This window comes from Somniosus microcephalus, chromosome 3, assembly GCF_052327205.1.
Source record: "Somniosus microcephalus isolate GS21.2 chromosome 3, FLI_Smic_1.0, whole genome shotgun sequence".
NCBI lineage: Eukaryota > Metazoa > Chordata > Chondrichthyes > Squaliformes > Somniosidae > Somniosus > Somniosus microcephalus.
The window spans coordinates 235,523,336-235,542,954 of record NC_140989.1 but is presented as its reverse complement, the minus strand read 5'-3'; the positions used below and the strand labels follow the sequence as shown (position 1 = coordinate 235,542,954).

The window sequence follows — 19,619 nt, the reverse complement described above, 5'->3', positions numbered from 1 at the left end:
TAGTCCCACTCCCCTGCTCTTTCCCCATAGCTCTGCAATTTTTTCCCTTCAAGTATTTATCCAATTTTCTTTTGAACATTACTATTGAATCTGCTTCCACCACCCTTTCAGACAGTGCATTCCAGATCATAACAACTCCCCGTATTAAAAAAATGTTTCCTCATGTCTTCTTTGGTTCTCTAGCCAGTCACCTTAAATCTGTGTCTTCTGGTTACCAATCCTTCTGTGACTAGAAACAGTTTCTCCTTATTCACTCTATCAAGACCAAAACCAGAAGGAAGCCCTTTGTGCCTTCAATTAGATCATGACTGATCTGCACCTCAACTCCATTTATCCACCATTGCTCCATATCCCTTGATAGCCTTACCCAACAAGAATTTTTCTATCTCAGTCTTGAAAGCTCCAATTGTCCCAGCATTCACAACCCTTTGAGGCAAGAGTTCCAGATTTCTACTACCCTTTGTGTGAAAACACGCTTCCTGATTTCACTCCTGAATGGCCTAGCTTTAAGATTATGTCCCCTTGATCTTGATTCCTCCACCAGAGGACATAGGGGGAAAAATTCAGTTGGTTTGCGCCTCCCGTTAGCGCCTTAAGAGGGCGCTAATGGGGCACAAAGCAACCAGCGCCCGGGCGCAGCGATGTTTGCGCCACTCATGAAATTAACTAGACATTTTGTGGCAGCACTAAACACAACCACCACCATCTCCTGCGCCAGCAGATCCTGACATCAGTCGAGTGCGCAACGCCCCGGTAGCGCCCCGGACCAGATATTGAGTGGTGCCCCCTGCCTTACTGCCTGCCGCTAGCAACGACAGGTTGAGGGGAGCATTTTGCAGTCAGAAAGGGACTGGGGGAGCGCTATTTAAAGGTGACCGCTTCCTGCCTTTTTTTGTTGGTGACATTTTTGCACCACGCATTCTGAGAGAGAGAGAGAGAGAGACTTCTGGAGCGATTCAACACTGTGTGAAGGAGTTTTGGGTACTGAGCAGCACTTTGCAGGTTCCTTTTGATTTGCCCTTCCTTGTATCGATTTAGAAGAGACTGTGGGGGCTGCTCTCTGAACTCTTTCCCTGGGTCTCTCCATTGTTCTCTCCAGCAGATTTGATGTACAGTTTTCTGCCCTTGCAGCGCGTTCCTATGCAGAGCTAGACAGGTAGCTAACAACTTGATATCTTCCCATAAAAATCACAAGGCTTGACTTTTCTTGTAAAACTTTACTGAAAGATTCTTATTGTGAAACTGAAATACAACACAGAAATGGAAGCACACATTAGTATACAAGCACATAACTGATATGCATACACAAATTTAGGTACGCCTGAGCAACACAGTACATTTGGCATGTAAATTGCCAAACACGTGGAAACACAGCTTACTGTGAATGTACATTTAGCAAACTGGAAGGCATTCTCTTTAAATTAGCCCTGTACATAGTGCATCAAAATACAGCTACAAGTTAACCAGCTAGACAGAGAGCGAGCACTTCACGGCTAGCTGTGTAAGTTTGCTTACAGAGAAAAGTTACAAACTAAACATTTTCTGCAAAATATAGTGTACACTAATCATCTATAACATTCTCAAGTACTTACAGACAAATAATATCCAAGACTCAAGCGTGGCAACAATATAACTTCCCAAACCATGTGTAGCTGTAGGTCTGTGATAGACAGTAGTTTACTTTACTGCACTTACTGTGCTTTACTGCACTTTACTGCGCTTTTACTGCAGTTGCTAGGTACCAAATATCCACTAGGCGGCGGCACACAATGGGAATCGACCCAACTTACTCAGACCCCTGAATTAACTGGAAAACTAATATAAATTGCTAAAGAAAGACAGCACATACAGGTCTCTCCAGGCTGAGATTCAAGGCTGCAATGAGCAGGATGTGGATGGAGAGCAAAATCAACCCTCACTTTTAAGATAAAAACAGAAAATGCTGGAGAAACTCAGCAGGTCAAGCAGCATCTGTGAAGAGAGAAACAGAGTTAACGTTTCAGGTCGATGACCTTTCATCAGAACTCCCCTTTAAGAACTGGCCGGCGCCAGTGTGTCTGTGTTCCTGACTGACATCACATGAGCTTCGCCAGCGCTCTGAGGTAGCACCTCGCTCCTCGGCCTTTGCGCCTTAAGACAGGTGTGAAGCGCCTCATTTAGCGCTCCAATCACCCCCAGGGGCGATAAAAGCCAAGTTTGCCATCGGAGGCGATAATTAGCGGCAGGCGCTAAACTTTGCGCACGGCCGATAATGGTGCCCCAAACAGGGCGATACTGAATTTTTCCCCCATAGTTTTTCCATATCTACCCTATGAAATCCTTTAAACATTTTAAACACCTCCATCAGATTATTCCTCAATCTTCTATACTTAAGGAAATACAAGCCAAGTTTATGCAACCTGTCCCCATAATTTAACCCTCTAAGACCCGATATCATTCTGGTGAATCTGCACTGCATCCCATCCAAGGCCAATATATCCTTCGTCAAGTGTGGTGCCTCTCCAAATTGAGTCTGACCAAGGCTCTATGCAACTGAAGCATAATTTCCTCTCTTTTGTATTCCAGCCCTATTGAGATAAAGGTCAATATTTCAGTAGCCTTTTTGATTGTTTTTTATACCTGTCTACTAGCTTTTAATAATTTGGATCCCAAATTTCTTTACTCCTCTAGAATTTCTAGTTTCTCATTCCTGGAGATTTATTTATCCTAAGTCCCATTATTTCTCCATTACCATTTTGTTTTACTTATATTGAATCCAATAATTTGCTCCCCTTTATTTATTTTGAGTTTGTTACAATATCTTAAAATGGTTTAGTTGGCCAAAGTATCCCAGCATGCTTTTTAGCCTTTTAGCCCAAGAGGAAATGTGGAGGAAAGGGACAATGTATGAGCAAAGACAGTTTGGAATCTCAAAAAGGGTTGTTCATCCGGCGACAATAACCTCTGCTCAGTCTCAGGCCCAAGTGGTTTTTAAACATACAAGCTTTAATAGGCATTGACTAATAACAGTATTGGTTTTACATAACTATTCTAAAATATTGCATTAAATTGTGAGCAATTAATACAACCTGTTTATCTTTCCACAAAGTCTCATTCAAGTTGATCAGACTTGTAATCTTTCATGGATGGGCTTCCGACTACCCCCGAGATGTGTCCTGACCTTTAAGAGAAACATTCTTATACAATTCGGCTACCTCGGGTTGCAGCTACGCACAACACATGCGTAGGTGCCCATTTAATAAATCTGCTATTACCTTGTTGTCTATTACAGTATCAGCTGCATCTGTCTTTAATGGCCAGCTATCTCCCTCAGCCACTCTATTACTCTTAATATATTTATGAAAACTTTTACTATTAGCCATTATATTACATGCAAGTTTTTTTGTATTCCCTTTTTGCAGCTCTTAGCATATTCTTTGTGTCCTTTTGTTGCTTTCTGTATTTCTCCCAGTCTGCTGGATTACCACTTTTCTTGGCATTTGTGTAAGCCACTTTCTTTAGCATCTTATCTCATATGTTGACCATGGTTGCTTGACTGTACAAGTGGAACTTTTGCTTTTTAGAATTATGTCTTGGTCTTGTATTGTACTAAATAGTTAACTGAATACCTCCCACGTTTTTCTCTCGGTCAGCCATGATCTTATTAAATGGCAGAGCAGGCTCGATAGGCCATAATACCTACTCCTGCTCCTAATTCTTATGTTCTTATGTTCTTACCTGTTAACAGCTCAGCCCAGTTTCACATACTCAGTTTACCTCTCATTCCTTTGAAGTCAGGCTTACTTAAGTTTAAAACCTCGGTTTGTGTGTGATCTTTCTCTTTCTCAAACTTAACGGCAAGCTCTATCATGTTATGGTCACTGTTTGCAAGGAGCATGCTTACTGTCAGATAATTAATTAATTCTGGCTCGTTACTCCTCAACTGTGCTATAAATCCCTGAAGCAGGTTGACTGCAACTACTTGCATGAGTCAATCCAGTGGCAGCATGATCTGAAGGGAAAGTTTGCAAACATTGCAGTAGTACAAAAGGCAATTCAATAAGGTGCCACATAAAAGGTTGTTACAAAAGATAAGGGCTCACGTGGTTGGGGGTAATATATTAGCATGGATAGAGGATTAGTTAACGGACAGAAAACAGAGAGTAGGGATAAACGGGTCATTTTCCGGTTGGCAGACTGTAACTAGCAGAGCGCTGCAAGGATCAGTGCTTGTGCTTCAACTATTTACAATTTATATTAAAGACTTAGATGAAGGGACCGAGTGCAATGTATCCAAGTTTGCTGATGCTACAAAGCTAGGTGGGAAAGTAAGCTGTGAGGAGCACACAAAGAGCCTGCAAAGGGATATAGACAGGTTAAGTGAGTGGGCAATAAGGCGGCAGATGGAGTATAATGTGGGGAAATGCAAGGTTATTCACTTTGGTGGGAAGAACAGAAAAACAGATTTTTTTTAAATGGTGAGAAACTATTAAATGTTGGTATTCCGAGAAATTTATGTGTCCTCATACAGAAAACACAGCAAGCAATTAGGAAGGCAAATGACATGTTGGGCTTTATTGCAAGGGGGTTGGAGTACAAGCGTAAGAAAGTCTTGCTACAATTGTACAGGGCTTTGGTGAGACCACTCCTGGAGTACTGTGCACAGTTTTGCTCTCCTTATCTGAGGAAGGATATAATTGCCTTAGAGGCGGTGCAACAAAGGTTCACTAGATTGATTCCTGGGATGAGAGAGTTGTCCTATGAGGAGAGATTCAGTAGATTGGGCCTGTACTCTCTAGAGTTTAGAAGAATGAGAGGTAATCTCATTAAAACATATAAGATTCTGAGGGGGGATTGACAGGCTAGATGCTGGGAGGTTGTTTCCCTGGCTGGAGAGTCTAGAACCAGGGGTATAGTTTCAGGATAAGGGGTCGGCCTTTTAGGACTGAGATGAGGAGGAATTTCTTCACTCAGAGTGTTGCGAATCTTTGGAATTCTCTACCCCAGAGGGCTGTGGATGCTGAATCGATGAGTATATTCAAGGCTGAGATAGATGGGTTTTTGGACTCTAGGGGAATCAAGGGATATGGGGATCAGGCGGGAAAGTGGAGTTGAGGTCGAAGATCAACCATGATCTTGTTGAATGGCGGAGCAGGCTCGAGGGACCGTGTGGCCAACTCCGGCTCCTAATTCTTATGTTCTTATGTTCTTACACCACAAGCCAATTCAACTAAAACTGAATTCAGAGCTATTCCCCTATTGTTCATTGCTCACCTAAAACTGCATTTCCAGTTGAGTCCTAAATAAGGTTGCAGTTTGTTTGCCTCAGTCACGTGACTTTTTCTTTTCATTCCTGTTGGCTGGAAATGAAACCTTCCATATACTAAATTTATTGTTCAATTCATTGCAGTCAGAATGACAAGCTTCTGCCACCTTTTTGTTTCTACCATCTTCAAGTTACCCGCATCATCCACCATTGTTTGACCAAGAAAATGTGAAAATAATGTCCTTCAAACCACTCGCAACGGCACACCTGCCTGGACAAATAAAAAGTTCTTGAAAGCTTGTCCGAGGTGGATTTTTCTATTGATTGTCCCTCCTATGAGCAAGTATTTGATGCTCTGCCTTCCCTAGCGGTACAACTAAGATAGGGATGTAGCAGTGTGAGCTATTATTGACCTGAGCCTATATATCAAGAAAACAAGCAGAAGGTTAAGGCCCAAAGTGCAGAATGCTTGAAGAGTGTCTGAGAGAAGGAAGATAAACCAAGTAACCAGATCATTAGGGCACCAGCATGCTGGGGTTTTAAAACCCTGACATTGTAGGAGGAAGAATAAATGGAGGGAGACAAGACATTCTACAGCTTTCACATCCTGAGAAAGTATGAATTACAGCAGAAGAAATGTGGATGAATCTTGATTTCAACAGATTGAGCATGTAGATGGCATATTTATACCTTAGAGGAACAAGAGAAGAATGTTCAAAGAAGTATTGACCATAAAAGTATTGCTAAAATAGAGGAAGATGAGAAAAGCTGCAACAGAGAGAATGAATGAACTAATTCGTGGATCAGCTGCTTGAATCGCAAATGTACTCAGTATCACCAGAATACATTCTGATTGCCCTTAAGGTTCCCATCATTGCTCTGTCTAGATACTAATTCCAATGGAGGGCCAGATAAACACTTGGGTTACTGACCAGGCTGAGGCATCGTGTTAACTATATTTGGAACATTCATCGAAAGAGATTTTCGTATGAAAAACAAGTTTTATTATTGTTAGTTTTGTGCTAAATGAAACTTATTGCTGTATTGAAATTGACTTCTTCTTCTCCATTTCCTTTCCAGGGAGGGATGATTGCCCTGTTGTTGGCGATATTGTTTCTGGTCATGGTTCTCTACACTCGGCGGCGATGGTGCAAACGCCGTCGCGTCCCACAGCCACAGAAAAGTGCCAGCGCAGAAGCGGCGAATGAAATCCACTACATCCCGTCAGTATTGATGGCAGGTCAGACTCGGGAAAGCTTGCGGAACTCGCGGCTGCAAGGTCACAACTCCAGCGGTTCCATCAGCATCCGGGAGACTCCGATCCTGGATGGATACGAGTACGACATTGACGATCTCCGCCAGCAGCTGCAGAGGGAGTGCATGAATGGCGGGGAGGATTTTGGCAGTCAGGTGACACGCACCTTGGATTCTCTTCAAGGGTGCGATGAGAAAACCTGCTTGGATCTCACTCCAGGTCTGTACCAGTACACGGCTTTACTGAGGGAAAGGGGGGGAAGGGGGGGGCGGGTGGTGTGGCAGGGAGGAGGTGGAATGGATGAATGGTTCTTGACTGTGTAACTGGCAAGTCTGAAGTGCTTGGTGCATTCTACTACCTTGGCAGTGTACACAAAGCACAGTAGGAATAAGTGTTGACATAAATGTGAAGATGTGTAGCTCATGTGAACAGCTCCTCTCAGAAGATTGTCTGCAGCATGTTGTATTCTTCATTCAAAATGTTAGCTTCCTTCTCTGAGTGCATGGGCCCCAAAAATCCATGGTACACTGTCTATGCGCTTTTGACAGCATTGTGCCTACTGGTGTCCTCCAATGCTGACCACACCAGGGTCATTGGGAGGGTAAATCTCTGGAAGCTGCCTGACACTGTTGTAAAATATGGCACCAGGCTGTAAATGGAGGAAGAGGGCGTGGTTCACAGGTCCGTGCATTTTAAATGATTACCTTATCTTCGGGGTGCAGGCCTCTTCGCTGGTGGGGCCCACTTGTACGTTTATAGAGGCCACTACACCTCATCTCTCTTGGCGTACCGGCCTCTATTTTTACACCAGGTCTCTTCTGGGCCAGGGAAGCGGGCACTCCCAGTTATTCCCCAGATCAGACTCTTTGGCATCATCAACCTTGACAGGGAAGTGGAGCTTCCGTCCTTTACAGGGCCAGCCGGGAATTCCCAAAGTCAGTAGGAACCTGATGAATTGGGCGTCTGCCTGTTTCTGTGAAGTTCTGCTGGAGCTACAGCAGGAGTCTGGCGGAACCCATGAGAAAATAAACGCCATTGTATGAAGATGTCCCAACTCTGATTATTAGAGGGATCTGTACCAGTTTTAACGTGTCATTATGTCTCCCATTCTTTCAGGAAACTGTATTTTACTCAAGATTTAAATACATTCTAAAATATATAGGTGCATGATAAAGTGTAATCGATCAGGTAGCTTTTGGTTGGTTATTTCCATTCCAGTTTTTGTTCCATTGTTTTGGTTTCTTCACTACCTCTTCTCGATTTGGTCCCAATCTTCTCCGATGTTCTGATGAGAGGTTTCCTGTTCCTTTTCAACTGTCAATCACTTGAAATCTCAACTCATCGCTTTAATGCAGAACAATTGCTGTTTCATATTCATTTTCGCTCAGGTGCATGCACTCTCACTGTATCTCCTGGTAGTTGTGGTTTTAAAGGCTAAGATCCTCGCTCGTAGTGTATCCTTCGCTTACTTTATTGTATTTGATCTGTTATGAAACTCCTCTGATAATTTTTGGCTTGAGCAGTAATTCTGAGGTGGGAAGAATCGTTTTATTCCATAGCCCATCAACAATTGTGCTGGTCATGTGTCTTAACCTCCGTTTCATCAGCAAGTTTTTTTCCAATTTGAACAGTATCCTCAACGTTAACTTTCTTATTATATTGTTGGATACTTCAGCGACAAAGTTGTATGTTTGAACCTATGAGGTTTACATAGATTTTTGAATTCTACACTTGAAACTGAGGTCCATTACCTGAAACTGCTTACAATGTTTAATCACATGTGAATTCTTAATATTGCTTAATTTATTAAGGAAAAAAATGAAAAGTAGTCTATGATAATTACATATTGATTTTTGAATGAAATTCAAATACATCAATCTCAACTTGTTTGCATGGTCTACTCAGAATGTCATATGCTTTCATTGGTTCTTTACGTATTTCCCCCCAGTGTGTTGCATATCGAACATCTGCAAACCAAATCTATAATTGGTGGCGACATACCAGGCCAGAATAAATCAGCTTATATTTTCCTCCGGAATAGGTTTGCCATTGGAGCACCTCTGCACACTGGTATGATCCTGCTGTGACCCTGTCAGACTTTCCTCAGTGGACCCTAATTAAATATTCAGGACAGGCTACCAGTTTTTAAAAATTCGTTCCTGGGATGTGGGTGTCGCTGGCAAGGCCAGCATTTATTGCCCATCCCTAATTGCCCTTGAATAGGTGATGGTGAGCCACCTTCTTGAACTGCTGTAGTCCGTGTGGTGAAGGCACTCCCACAGTGCTGTTAGGGAGAGAGTTCCAGGATTTTGACCTTGCAACGATGAAGGAATGGTGGTATATTTCCAAGCCAGGATGGTGTGTAACTTGGAGGGGAACTTGGAGGTGGTGGTGTTCCCATGTGCCTGCTGCCCTTGTCCTTCTAGGTGGTAGTGGTCGTGGGTTTGGGAGGTGCTGTCGAAGAAGTCTTGGCGAGTTGCTGCAGTACATCTTGTAGATGGTACACACTGCAGCACGGTACGCCGGTGGTGGAGGGAGTGAATGTTTAAGGTGGTGGATGGGGTGCCAATCAAGCGGGCTGCTTTGTCCTGGATGGTGTCGAGTTTCTTAAGTGTTGTTGGAGCTGCACTCATCCAGGCAAGTGGAGAGTATTCCATCACACTCCTGACTTGTGCCTTTTAGATGGTGGAAAGGCTTTGGGGAGTCAGGAGGTGAGACACTATTAGCATCGTCTGTTGGGAGCTTGTCTTTGGCGTGGCTGGGGGGGTGGGGTGGGGTGGGGGGGCGAGGGAAGGTTTGATTAGAGAAGGGAAATGTTGTACTGCTGCAACAATCAAGTGGCTGAGTAGTTGGAAGGACCAAGTTAGCCATTTTGTTAAGGTAATAATAACAGTTTGGCTCCCTGCAATGTCTGAGACTGGTGGTTCTTCAAGGCTTCAAAGCCCTCAAATCTAAAGAATCTTCCTCTGTGGAGCAGAGCTATGTGTCAGCAAATGAAGGTGTTGCTGTCATTTCCAAAAGGGGACCATCATGGCAGGACTGATATTTGCAGTTGACATTTTGATGTTGGCAGCTGGCAACAGGTTCTGCTGGGTGAGCTCACCATGAAGCAAAGTCTCAAGCTGCCTGCCTGCTGCCATTGTTCAGATTCCTCTTATTGCTCTTAACACAGGTGGCGGGGATTCTAAAGGAAACACCACAGTGTCCTGTGCTGCATGCATGAAGGGCCAAAAAAATGATCTTCACACCATCAGCAGCAATGCTGAAGATATTGGTAAGTTGCAGGCAGATAAAGCTCCCCCCACCCCACTGTCAAACCCTTTCATAATTTCAAAGACCTCGATCACTATCAGAAATTTATGGAGAAACTATACATCTGTTCTCCACTCACCCAAAAAGGATTGTGAGAATGGACTGAAGACCTGGATATAACAGAAGCTTAGAATGATAGAGTACAGAAAGAGGCCATTTGGCCAATCGTGCCCGCGCCAATAATCAATTCACCTCTGAAGTTCCAATACTATTGTCTGCCAGGGCATATACCAACCTAAAAAGCTGGCAAAAGCCAAATGACTGCTTGAAAAAACCTGACAGACATAAATATAGGCCTTATGATGTATAAATGTAAGGAGTTAAACCACATGTGTACCCATCATTTCTTCACTTTTAGAACAGGATAAAAACACAAAAGCACACTTTGTAGCTCAGTGGTTTTAGAATTTACTGAATGGTGATGCGAGTGCTGACTGCTGAGGGCACCATATTTAGTTTCTCAAGCCCTAGGAGCGTCCACAGAAAACTTTAATTTTGACACCATGGCCGGACTTTTCCGGGGTGGTAGCGGGCGCGATCGGTGGTGGGTCGGGCGGGAAAGTTGTTATTTTTGACAGCGGGTCGGGAACCTGCTGTCATCCTGCCCCCACACGCCTTTCCCCTAGGCGTGTCTGTCAGCGCGGAGCTGACCTGACCAGCAAGCGACCCAATTGAAATGATTAACAGCTAGTTGTCAGACCCTTAACAGGCTTTTTAAACTCAGGCCGTGATTTTGCCGGCACTCAGAGAGGCGGGTCAGAGGTTAAAGTCCTGTTGATTGACGGCGGGTCCCGAACCTGCCGTCAGCCCGCCTCCAAACAGCCTTCACAAGTGTTGGGTCCCTGATTTACAAATGGACCCCACACCTAGCAGCGGGAAAAGGTTAAAAGGCAATTATCTCCCTATTCTTCTTCTTAGGCAGTCCCTTGGAACCGAGGATGACTTGCTTCCACATTAAAAATGAGTTCGCAGGTGACTGATGAGTCCAATGCGGGACCTACAGTCTCTGTCACAGGTGGGGCAGACGGTGGTTGAAGGGGCAGGTGGGTGGGGTGCTTGGGTTGATGTGCGTTCCTTCCGCTGCTTGCGCTTGGTCCTGGCGAAGAGACTCGAGGTGTTCGGTGCCTTCCCGGATGCTTCTCCTCCACTTTGTGCGGTCTTGGGCCAGGGATTCCCAGGTATCTGTGGGGTTGTTGCCCTTTTTCAAGGAGGCTTTGAGGATGTCCTTGAAGCATTTCCTCTGCCCACCTGGGGCTCTCTTGCCGCGTCGGAGCTCTGAGTAGAGTGCTTGTTTTGGGAGTTTCGTATCGGGCATGCGGACGATGTGAGCCATCCATCGGAGCTGATCGAGCGTGGTCAAAGCTTCGATGCTGGGGATGTTGGCCTGAGCGAGAACACTGACGTTGGTGCGCCTATCCTGCCAATGGATTTGCAGAATCTTGCGGAGGCAGTGTTGGTGGTACCTATCCAGTGCTTTGAGGTGCCTGCTGTACATGGTCCATGTCCCAGGCATACAGCAGGGCGGGAATCACTGCTGCTCTGTAGACCATGAGCTTAGTGCTGGGTTTGAGGTCCTGGTCTTCAAACACTCTCTTCATCAGGTGACCGAAGGCTGCACTGGCACACTGAAGGCAGTGTTGGACTTCGTCATCAACGTCTGCCCTTGTTGACAGTAGGCTCCCAAAGTATGGAAAGTGGTCCACGTTGTCCAAGGCCTTGTCATGGATTTTGATAATCGGGGGGCAGTACTGTGTGGTGGGGGCAGGTTGGTAGAGGACCTTTGTCTTACGTACGCTTCGGTGAAGATGGTTTGGAGTTCGACCCCCGAGTGAGCGCAGACGCAAGCGTCGTCTGCATAATGTAATTCGATGACAGAGGATGGGACGACCTTGGATCTGGACTGGAGATGACGGAGGTTGAACAGTTTCCCGTTTGTTCTGTAAATTAGCTCCACTCCAGCGGGGAGCTTACTGAGGGTGAGATGGAGCATTGCAGCAAGGAAGATTGAGAAGAGTGTTGTTGCGATGACACAGTCTTGCTTGACCCCGGTCCGTACGTGAATTGGGTCTGTGGTGGAACCGTTGGCCAGGATCACGGCTTGCATGTCATCGTGAAGCAGGCGGAGGATGATGACAAACTTTTGAGGGCTGTCGAATTTGAGGAGGACACTCCATAATCCCTCATGGTCGAAGGCCTTTGTGAGGTCAAAGAAGGACATGTACAGCAGTTGGTGATGTTCCCTGCATTTCTGTTGTAATTGACATGCGGTGAAGATCTTGTCCATTGTGCCCCTTAGTGAGCGGAATCCGCATTGTGACTCTGGGAAGAGCTCTTCGGCCACTGGGAGAATGCGATTGAGGAGGATTCTTGCGATGACTTTCCCTGTGGCAGATAGCAGGGAAACTCCTCTGTAATTACCACAATCGGACTTGTCATCTTTCTTGAAGATGGTCACAATTATGGTGCCTCTGAGATCCCCTGGCATACTCTCCTCCTTCCAGATAAGAGAAATGAGTTTGTGAGTTCGTGCCAGTAGTGCTTCTCCGCCATGCTTTAGTGCCTTGGCAGGGATTCCATCTGCTCCTGAGGCCTTGTTGTTTTTCAGTTGTCGGATGGCCTTTTCAACCTCATGCCTGGCTGGGTTTGTACTGAGATGGTGGCAGGTAGCATGCTGCAGGATGGAGTTGAGGACACTCTCATCGAAGACAGAGTCTCGGTTAAGGAGATCTTCGAAGTGCTCCTTCCAGCGGGCACTGACTGCCTCTCTGTCCTTGATGAGTACCTCTCCGTTCTTGGCCCACAGTGGGGTAGGACCTTGGGTGCTAGGGCTGTAGATGGTCTTGACTGCGCTAAAGAATCCACACGCGTCGTGGTTGTTGGCTAACTGCTGGATCTCCTGCGCTTTCTCCGCCCACCATCTGTTCTTTAGGTCACGAGTTTTTTGTTGGACCTCAGTCTTCAGACGTCTGTAGAGCTGCTTTCTTGCTCTCGAGTTGTGTTGCTGTTTCCAGATCAGGAATGCCTTGCGCTTGCAGCTTATTAGCTCCTGGATCTCCTGGTTGTTCTCGTCGAACCAGTCTTGGTGTTTCCTAGTCGAGTGACTGAGCGTCTCTTCACAGTTGCTGATTATGGAGACCATAATTGCAGACCAGGCGCTGTGGACACTCTGGGGGAGAAATTCGGTTGGTTGCGCCACCCATTAGCGCCTAAAGAGGCCGAGAAGTGAGGCGGTAACCAACTAGCGCCCGGGCGCAGCGAACCCTGCGCCTCTTCCCATATTGAGCGGATATTTTGTGCCGGCGCTAAATCTTAGCACCCGCTCACGGGCGCAGGCAGATCATGACGTCATTTCAGTGTGCAACGCCTTTTGGGCGCCCCAGACCGGAAATTCAGTGGCGTGCCCCTCCGTTCCGCCTTGCGCTAATAAGGACAGCTTACCTGGAACATTCCCCAGTCGCTGTCGGGCTGGGGGGGTGTTCTTTAAAGGGGACTGCTGTGGTATAAAAGCGGCAGCCATTTTTAGAGCACAACTTCTTCAAGAGTTACAGAGAGTTGCTGAGCTGCACACTGAGAGCCATTTCACCACTGAGCCAACGCTGGCAGAAGAACTTCAGCCTTCTGACCATCACCTTGCTGTTGGTGAGCATTTCAAACGGGGAGACTTTCTGTGCGCACTTATTATGGGGGCTGCATTGGAGGGGAACGTCATGCTGCTGAATCATCTGGAAAGGGCACAGAGACGCAGGGAGAGAGGGGCAGGCATGGCCAGACAGAGGAGGGCCAACAGACGTCGCCACACCAGACCTTACGCTGCCAGGGTTTTCCGACAGCAGTTTTCCTACATGAACATGTCAGAGGAGCAGTGTATCAGAAGGTGGCGCTTTAGAAAGAAGGTGGTGACTGAGCAGTGCCACCTGCTTCAGCCAGATCTGCAGCCTCAGATAAGGTGCAGGACATCTCTGTCGGTGGCTGTGAAGATGACTGTTGTCCTAAACTTCTACACAAGCGGCTCCTTTCTGGCCGCAACTGGGGACATAGCCAACATCTCGCAGTTTGCGGTGCATTGCTGCATCTGTCAAGTGACTGATGCCCTGTTTAAAAGGAGGCGGCAGTACATCTCCTTCCCAATGACCCCGGACAAGCAGCGGGAGCGCGCAGAGGGCTTCGCAGCAATAGCAGACTTCCCCATGGTGCAGGGTGCCATTGACTGCACACACGTGGCTTTGCGGGCGCCTGTATTGAATCCGGAGGAGTTCTGCAACCGCAAGGGGTTCCATTCCTTGAATGTCCAGCTGGCCTGTGACCACCGACAGCTGATCCTCGCAGTGAATGCGCAGTTCCCAGGCAGCAGCCACGACGCCTTCATCCTGCGCCAGACTTCTGTTGCAGACCTTTTCGAGGCCCTGGCTCACCCAGGAGGCTGGCTTCTCGGGGACAAGGGCTATCCTCTGTGCCCATGGCTGATGACCCCGCTCCGTTCGCCCAGCACCCCTGCTGAAGAACGCTACAATGCGAGCCATCAGGCGATGAGGAACATTGTGGAGCACACAATCGGTGTGCTGAAGCAGCGGTTCCGCTGTCTGGACCATTCCGGATGAGCCCTGCAGTACTCGCATGAGCAAGTCTCCCACTTCGTGGTTGTATGTTGCATGCTGCATAACCTCGCTATCCTACGCACCCAGCCAATGCCACCAGACATTGAAGCACCAGCAGAGGAGGAGGAGGAGGAGGAGAAGCAGGACCATGATGGGAGGGAGGCACAAACTGGAAGGGCCGTCCGTCAGAGGCTGATCAGAAGTCGCTTCTAGGCCCCTCTCACGGAATGCATGCTGATATTCCAAGAAGAGGAATGGAACCGTTCTGATACCCCAAAGCCTGTGAAGGGCAAAATGCATGTAAATAGCAGACATGGCCATTGTAAATAAAGAAAGTTTTTTATTGAACAAAATGTGCTTCCTTCCAACAAGACAAAGCAATGGCAACAGAAAGCAAAACTAACACACTGACACATAAGTGCCTCGCACACCCGGGAGACTGTCCAAAACATAACTAACATTCAGACCAGCATCCTCGGCCTTGATTTCTACAAATAAGACGTTTCAGCAGCACCTTCTACTCTTTCCCCCTTGATGGTGATCTGCTTCTCTTGCAAGATTGGCCCCTTCCCTCCCTGCAGCTCCTCCATAATGGGACCCCAGTGGCTGCAGCAAGGCTGGGGGAGGCCTGCTGACTGTCCGAAAGCGCAGATGCCCCTGAGGGATGGCCTGGACGACCTCTTGGCCTGGAGGGCCCGGCTGCTGACTGCTCCAACTGTGCATGGGTGGAAGCAGTCTGTCCTGCAGGTGGTGGCAGCTGCAGTGGAGACGTGCCAGTGGTGGCATCAGGAATGCTGTCATCCTGAGAGTGGACAACAGCTCCCTGGTCGGCCGACACACTGGCACTCTGACGGGACAGCACCGCAGCATGTGCAGCAATCGGATGGTCCACAGATTGCTGGCCTGCTGTGGTGCAGCAAGGGCCCTGGGTAATCCTGCCTGATCCAGCGAGGGTGGCAGCAGTCAGTGGTCGCGTGGCCTCCATCTGCATCTGCATGAGACCAGCAAGTGACTGCGTGGCAGCACTCAGCAGTTGCGTGGCAGGTGCCAGTGCTTCGGTGAAGCCCTGGACAGTCCTCTCCAGTGCTGTCCCGAAGCCCTGGACAGTCCTTTTCAGTGCTGCGCTGAAGTCCTGTGCACTCCTTGCCTGTGCTGCGCCGAAGTCTTGGACACTCCTTGCCAGTGTCTCGATGGATTCAGGCATCCTTGCCACTGCAGCCATGAGCTCAGTGTGCCTCAGCCCAGTCTGGGCACTCATTTCTGCGAGGGACCGCACCTCTTCTGCGCTCTGTGCAGCAGCACTCGCAGCCTGACTCGCCCTCCGGGGAGACGGCCCCCGAGCTTCCCTACCCCCCTTGTGTTGCTGCAGCCCGCTGGTTCCTGGAACTGGTTCCTCCTCAGAGCATTCCCCCCTGCTCCCCTCCAGGGAAGTAGTCTCCCCAGTCTGCAGAGGGGCTGGCTCGCCTGAGGGTGGTAGGGATGGTCCGGCTTCCTCCTGCTCGTCGCCTCCGGAGTCAGTGGCAGTGGCAGCTTGAGGGCCCGGCTCCCGAGCTGGTGATGCAGCATCTGAAAGCAGGGAGGTTGAAGAGTGGCTTTAGTGAAAGGACAGGGTGGCAGCAAGGGATGCATGAGTGCTGCAATGCTCTGACATGGGTCCAGAATGAAAAAGCATGCTGGTGGGGGGAACAAGTGGAAGGAAAGAGCTCAAAAAGGTGATGACTTTAACATTGCTGTGCACAATGGGGTCGGCAGCTCCAGAGGTAACAGGACCACTCATCTGGCTTCCAACAATCTGGTGGACTCGCTCCTCGAGGTCTGTGAGGGTCTGCAGGTGAGGCCGACCTCCTCCGGTACGAAGCTGCTCCCTACGGTTCCTGGCCAGCTTGGCCTGCAGGAGAAAGGAAGGGAAGTGATGAAACATGCTGCCCTGAGCTGTCATTACATGCCCCCCATGGTAGAATAGCCCTTACATTATGCACTGAGCTGAATGTGCGTGTGTGTTTCCAGAAAGGGCCATGGGTGCTGGCTGGCAGATGGCCATTGGGGCTTCGCGCACCCTCTGGCCATAAAGTCAGGTGCAGATGGAAGGATGAAGATGATTGTGAAAAAGGCACTCACCCTAACGACCCGAGTGAGGTCGTTGAACTTCTTCCTGCATTGCACAGGAGTCCCGGGCACCATGCTGCTGGAGGTGACTCTTTGGGAAACATCCCTCCAAGCTCTGCGGTATTCGCTCTGATGAGGCCTCCTGCCATTCTCGGGGTACAGCACAGCTCGCCGGCGCGCCACTGCGCCAACCAGATCATCCAATGCCCCATCGCTAAAGTGCTCCGCTCTCTGCCTGACCCTCTCCATGTCTTGGAAGTTTTGAACGCCACAGGTAGGTCACCGCTGATTTTGAGGCCTACAAGGCATAGAGTGTGGCTAGTGATGTTCATTGACCCACCCCGTTAAGAGCTGGCTGGCGCCAGCATGTCTCGGGGAAATCGATTATTGACAGCACCTGCGCTGCGCCCGGCCGCCGAGAAATTGAGTAGCGCCGCCGGGTTAGCGCCTTAAGAGTACCATGCAGCGGCTGATTTAGCGTCGCAATCACCTTCAGGGGCGCTGCAACCCAATATCGCTCGAGGTGGCGATAAGTTGCGCCTGGCGCTAAACTTTGCATACCGCCAAAACGGGGCGATACCGAATTTCTCCCCCTCTGTGTCTCTGCATCACTGGGAGTCGTCAGGTTGTTTGTGAGGCGCAAGCTGAATAGGGCTTTCTTAGCGGGGTCTTTGAGTGCTCCAGCGTTGATTTTCCTGCGACACTGCTTCTGTTGCCACTGCTGTTTTGGGGCCACATTGATGGGGATGACAGAATGGATTAGGCGGTGGTCTGTCCAGCAGTCGTCAGCACCTGTCATGGCATGGGTGATGTGGACGTCCTTGCGGTCCCTCGCCTATTAACAGGTTTTTGTCAGTAGTGTTCAGCCTGTTTTTCAATTTTCCTGCTTCTGGGTCGGGTTTCACGACGTCCGGACACCACATCAGGTAAGTGTGGCGTGTTGTGCATCTGGTGTAATGTTTGTGAAAAGATGACAGCTGCAGAAGTGGTGTGAAGGATCCAATGATGCACATGGTGAGTTTCAGAGCAAAGAAAATGTTGGTTACTGCATTTTTAAAACATTTACAGATTTCTTTAGCTTACAAGTTTTTAAATCCAACTATATGTCCAGTGCCACCTCATTGGGAGAACCTCTCTCACCAGTGACAGATCGCTTCTGCCATCTCACCTGCAGCTGCCATCTATTCCAGCATATGGAGGGAGTCATTGGAGAGCCTGGGTGCAAGAGTTCACCTTTGTGCAGTGACTGTCAGTGTCTTCAGCACCTCAATGGCTAACACTGAGAAATCAGCTGTCAAAATAAAATTGTGCATGGTCCCTTTAAGGAAACCAGCAGATGACGTGTCATCAAATGACGTCATCAGACCCGCTTCCTGCTAATTGGTCGGGCGGGCTTAACAAGGTCAATCAAGGGAAAATTACATCTGTGGAGCGGAGGCAGCTGGGGGCGGGTCGGGAACTCGGAAACCAGCTGACCCACACCCATCCCGACACCGAACGCAAAATCGCTGCTTCAGTTTTTAAATTTAACTGCATGGCCACGGCAACCATGCTGCTCGGGAAGCACGTCTGCCAGCCTAAGACGGGAGTTCCATGTTCATTGCTCCAGCTGATTATTTGACAGCATCAACTGTACAGTAAAAGCGCCCAGCTGACAGATCATCACTTTCCTCAGGCAGAAGCTGTTGCTCAGTCCATTTCCAGCATAGATTCTGCAGGCTGCAAGTCTTTCCAGCAAAGTCTCCATCCAGTCTCACCTCATTGGAAGAACTCTCTCACCATGGCCAGATTTAATTAACTTTATGCTGTACACCCTGGCTGCCACATGATACATCAGGTTGGCACCGCCCCACACCAACTTCACACCATTAAAGCTTCCCTACAATGTCCAAGCCATTCTTTTCACACTCATCACCATTGCAGGGGGTACCGTTATGTCTCACCATTCACTGCAACTCACTAAGACACTTCCAAATGTGCACACAAATCTGTCCAAGAACAGAAAGCGTTAAAAATAAATGTTTCAATGTTAGACACCACATTAACAGAAACTTTACATAAACATTGGATAAAACTCCCAAGTGGCTACCCTTGTGTGTTGTTAGTTGGTATGATTGCACTAGGATGAGGGTAAATGTGAGGGGTAGTGAGATGGGGATGTGATAACATAGATAAAAAGAGAGGGATGGGTGGAGGTGCAAGGTAAGTTGGTGTGCAAGAGTAGGGTAGGGAAGGCAGAGTGATGGGGATGTGATGAGAGGCACAGCAGGATGAAATTGAGAGTGGCTTTGTACTAATGTTTCCTGATCTAATGAGATCATCAAAATGTTTGCGCCACTGCACCCAGGTCCTCCTGACCACATCCCTACTTGTGACCTCATCTGCAATCTGCAACCAGGCTGTTTTGGTCTCCTCGGGAGGTCTCTTCCACCCATTGGAAGGGAAGAGGACCTCCCTGCTTGCTGTGACTCCCTCCATAAACATACTGCCACTGCCCGCACCAGACCCGCCCAGGTAGGCAAAATTCCAGCCTATATATGTTATATATTTTCGGACTTTTTTGGAGTCTATTGTAATTCTGCATTTCAAGTCAGAAGTAATTTCTCCTGGAAGAGGGTGACAGATATTTTAAATCTGAAAATAAAAATAGTTGTACGAACCTTAGTACAGCTTTACAGGGTCCAGTCATTCTGACCCCAGATACTTCATGTTAATTTGTGAACTGGATTGGTATCGTATCCATCCCTGTTCCCAACCCCAGAGGCAGGTGTGGGATTTTCTGAATTGAGTAAATAGCTTAAGGAGAAATAAAGACGAGTCAATGTAATTGAAACAAAACTGTAGAAAGAAATTCTGAAGAAGGATCACAGCCACACATTCAGCTTTTCTCCTCCCATCAGGTGCTGATCAACCTGCTGTGCATTCAAACATGTCCTAATGCATGAAGCTAGGAAGGACTGCTGGTGAAAATAGAGGACTGTCGTGTTTTGAAACCGTTGATCTTTTTTTCTTTGCGGAGAAGAATTAGGGATTGAGTTAGGATTTATGGGTTGTGTTTGTAAACAAGGTAAATATGCACAGGTTTGAAATGAAAGGCGACAGGTAT

At 47.9% G+C, this 19,619-nt stretch overlaps 1 protein-coding gene across 1 annotated transcript in view; it reads left to right on the top strand.

The window, feature by feature from the left end:
* The first annotated feature begins 6,330 nt into the window (after positions 1–6,330).
* The window catches only part of astn1 (astrotactin 1), a 3,287,998-nt gene continuing 3,274,709 nt past the window's right edge, over positions 6,331–19,619 (top strand). The window contains exon 1 of the mRNA XM_085982255.1: positions 6,331–6,719. Coding sequence (XP_085838381.1) covers positions 6,332–6,719 — 388 coding nt within the window. The 5' untranslated portion in view covers position 6,331. The remainder of the gene's footprint in view (positions 6,720–19,619) is intronic.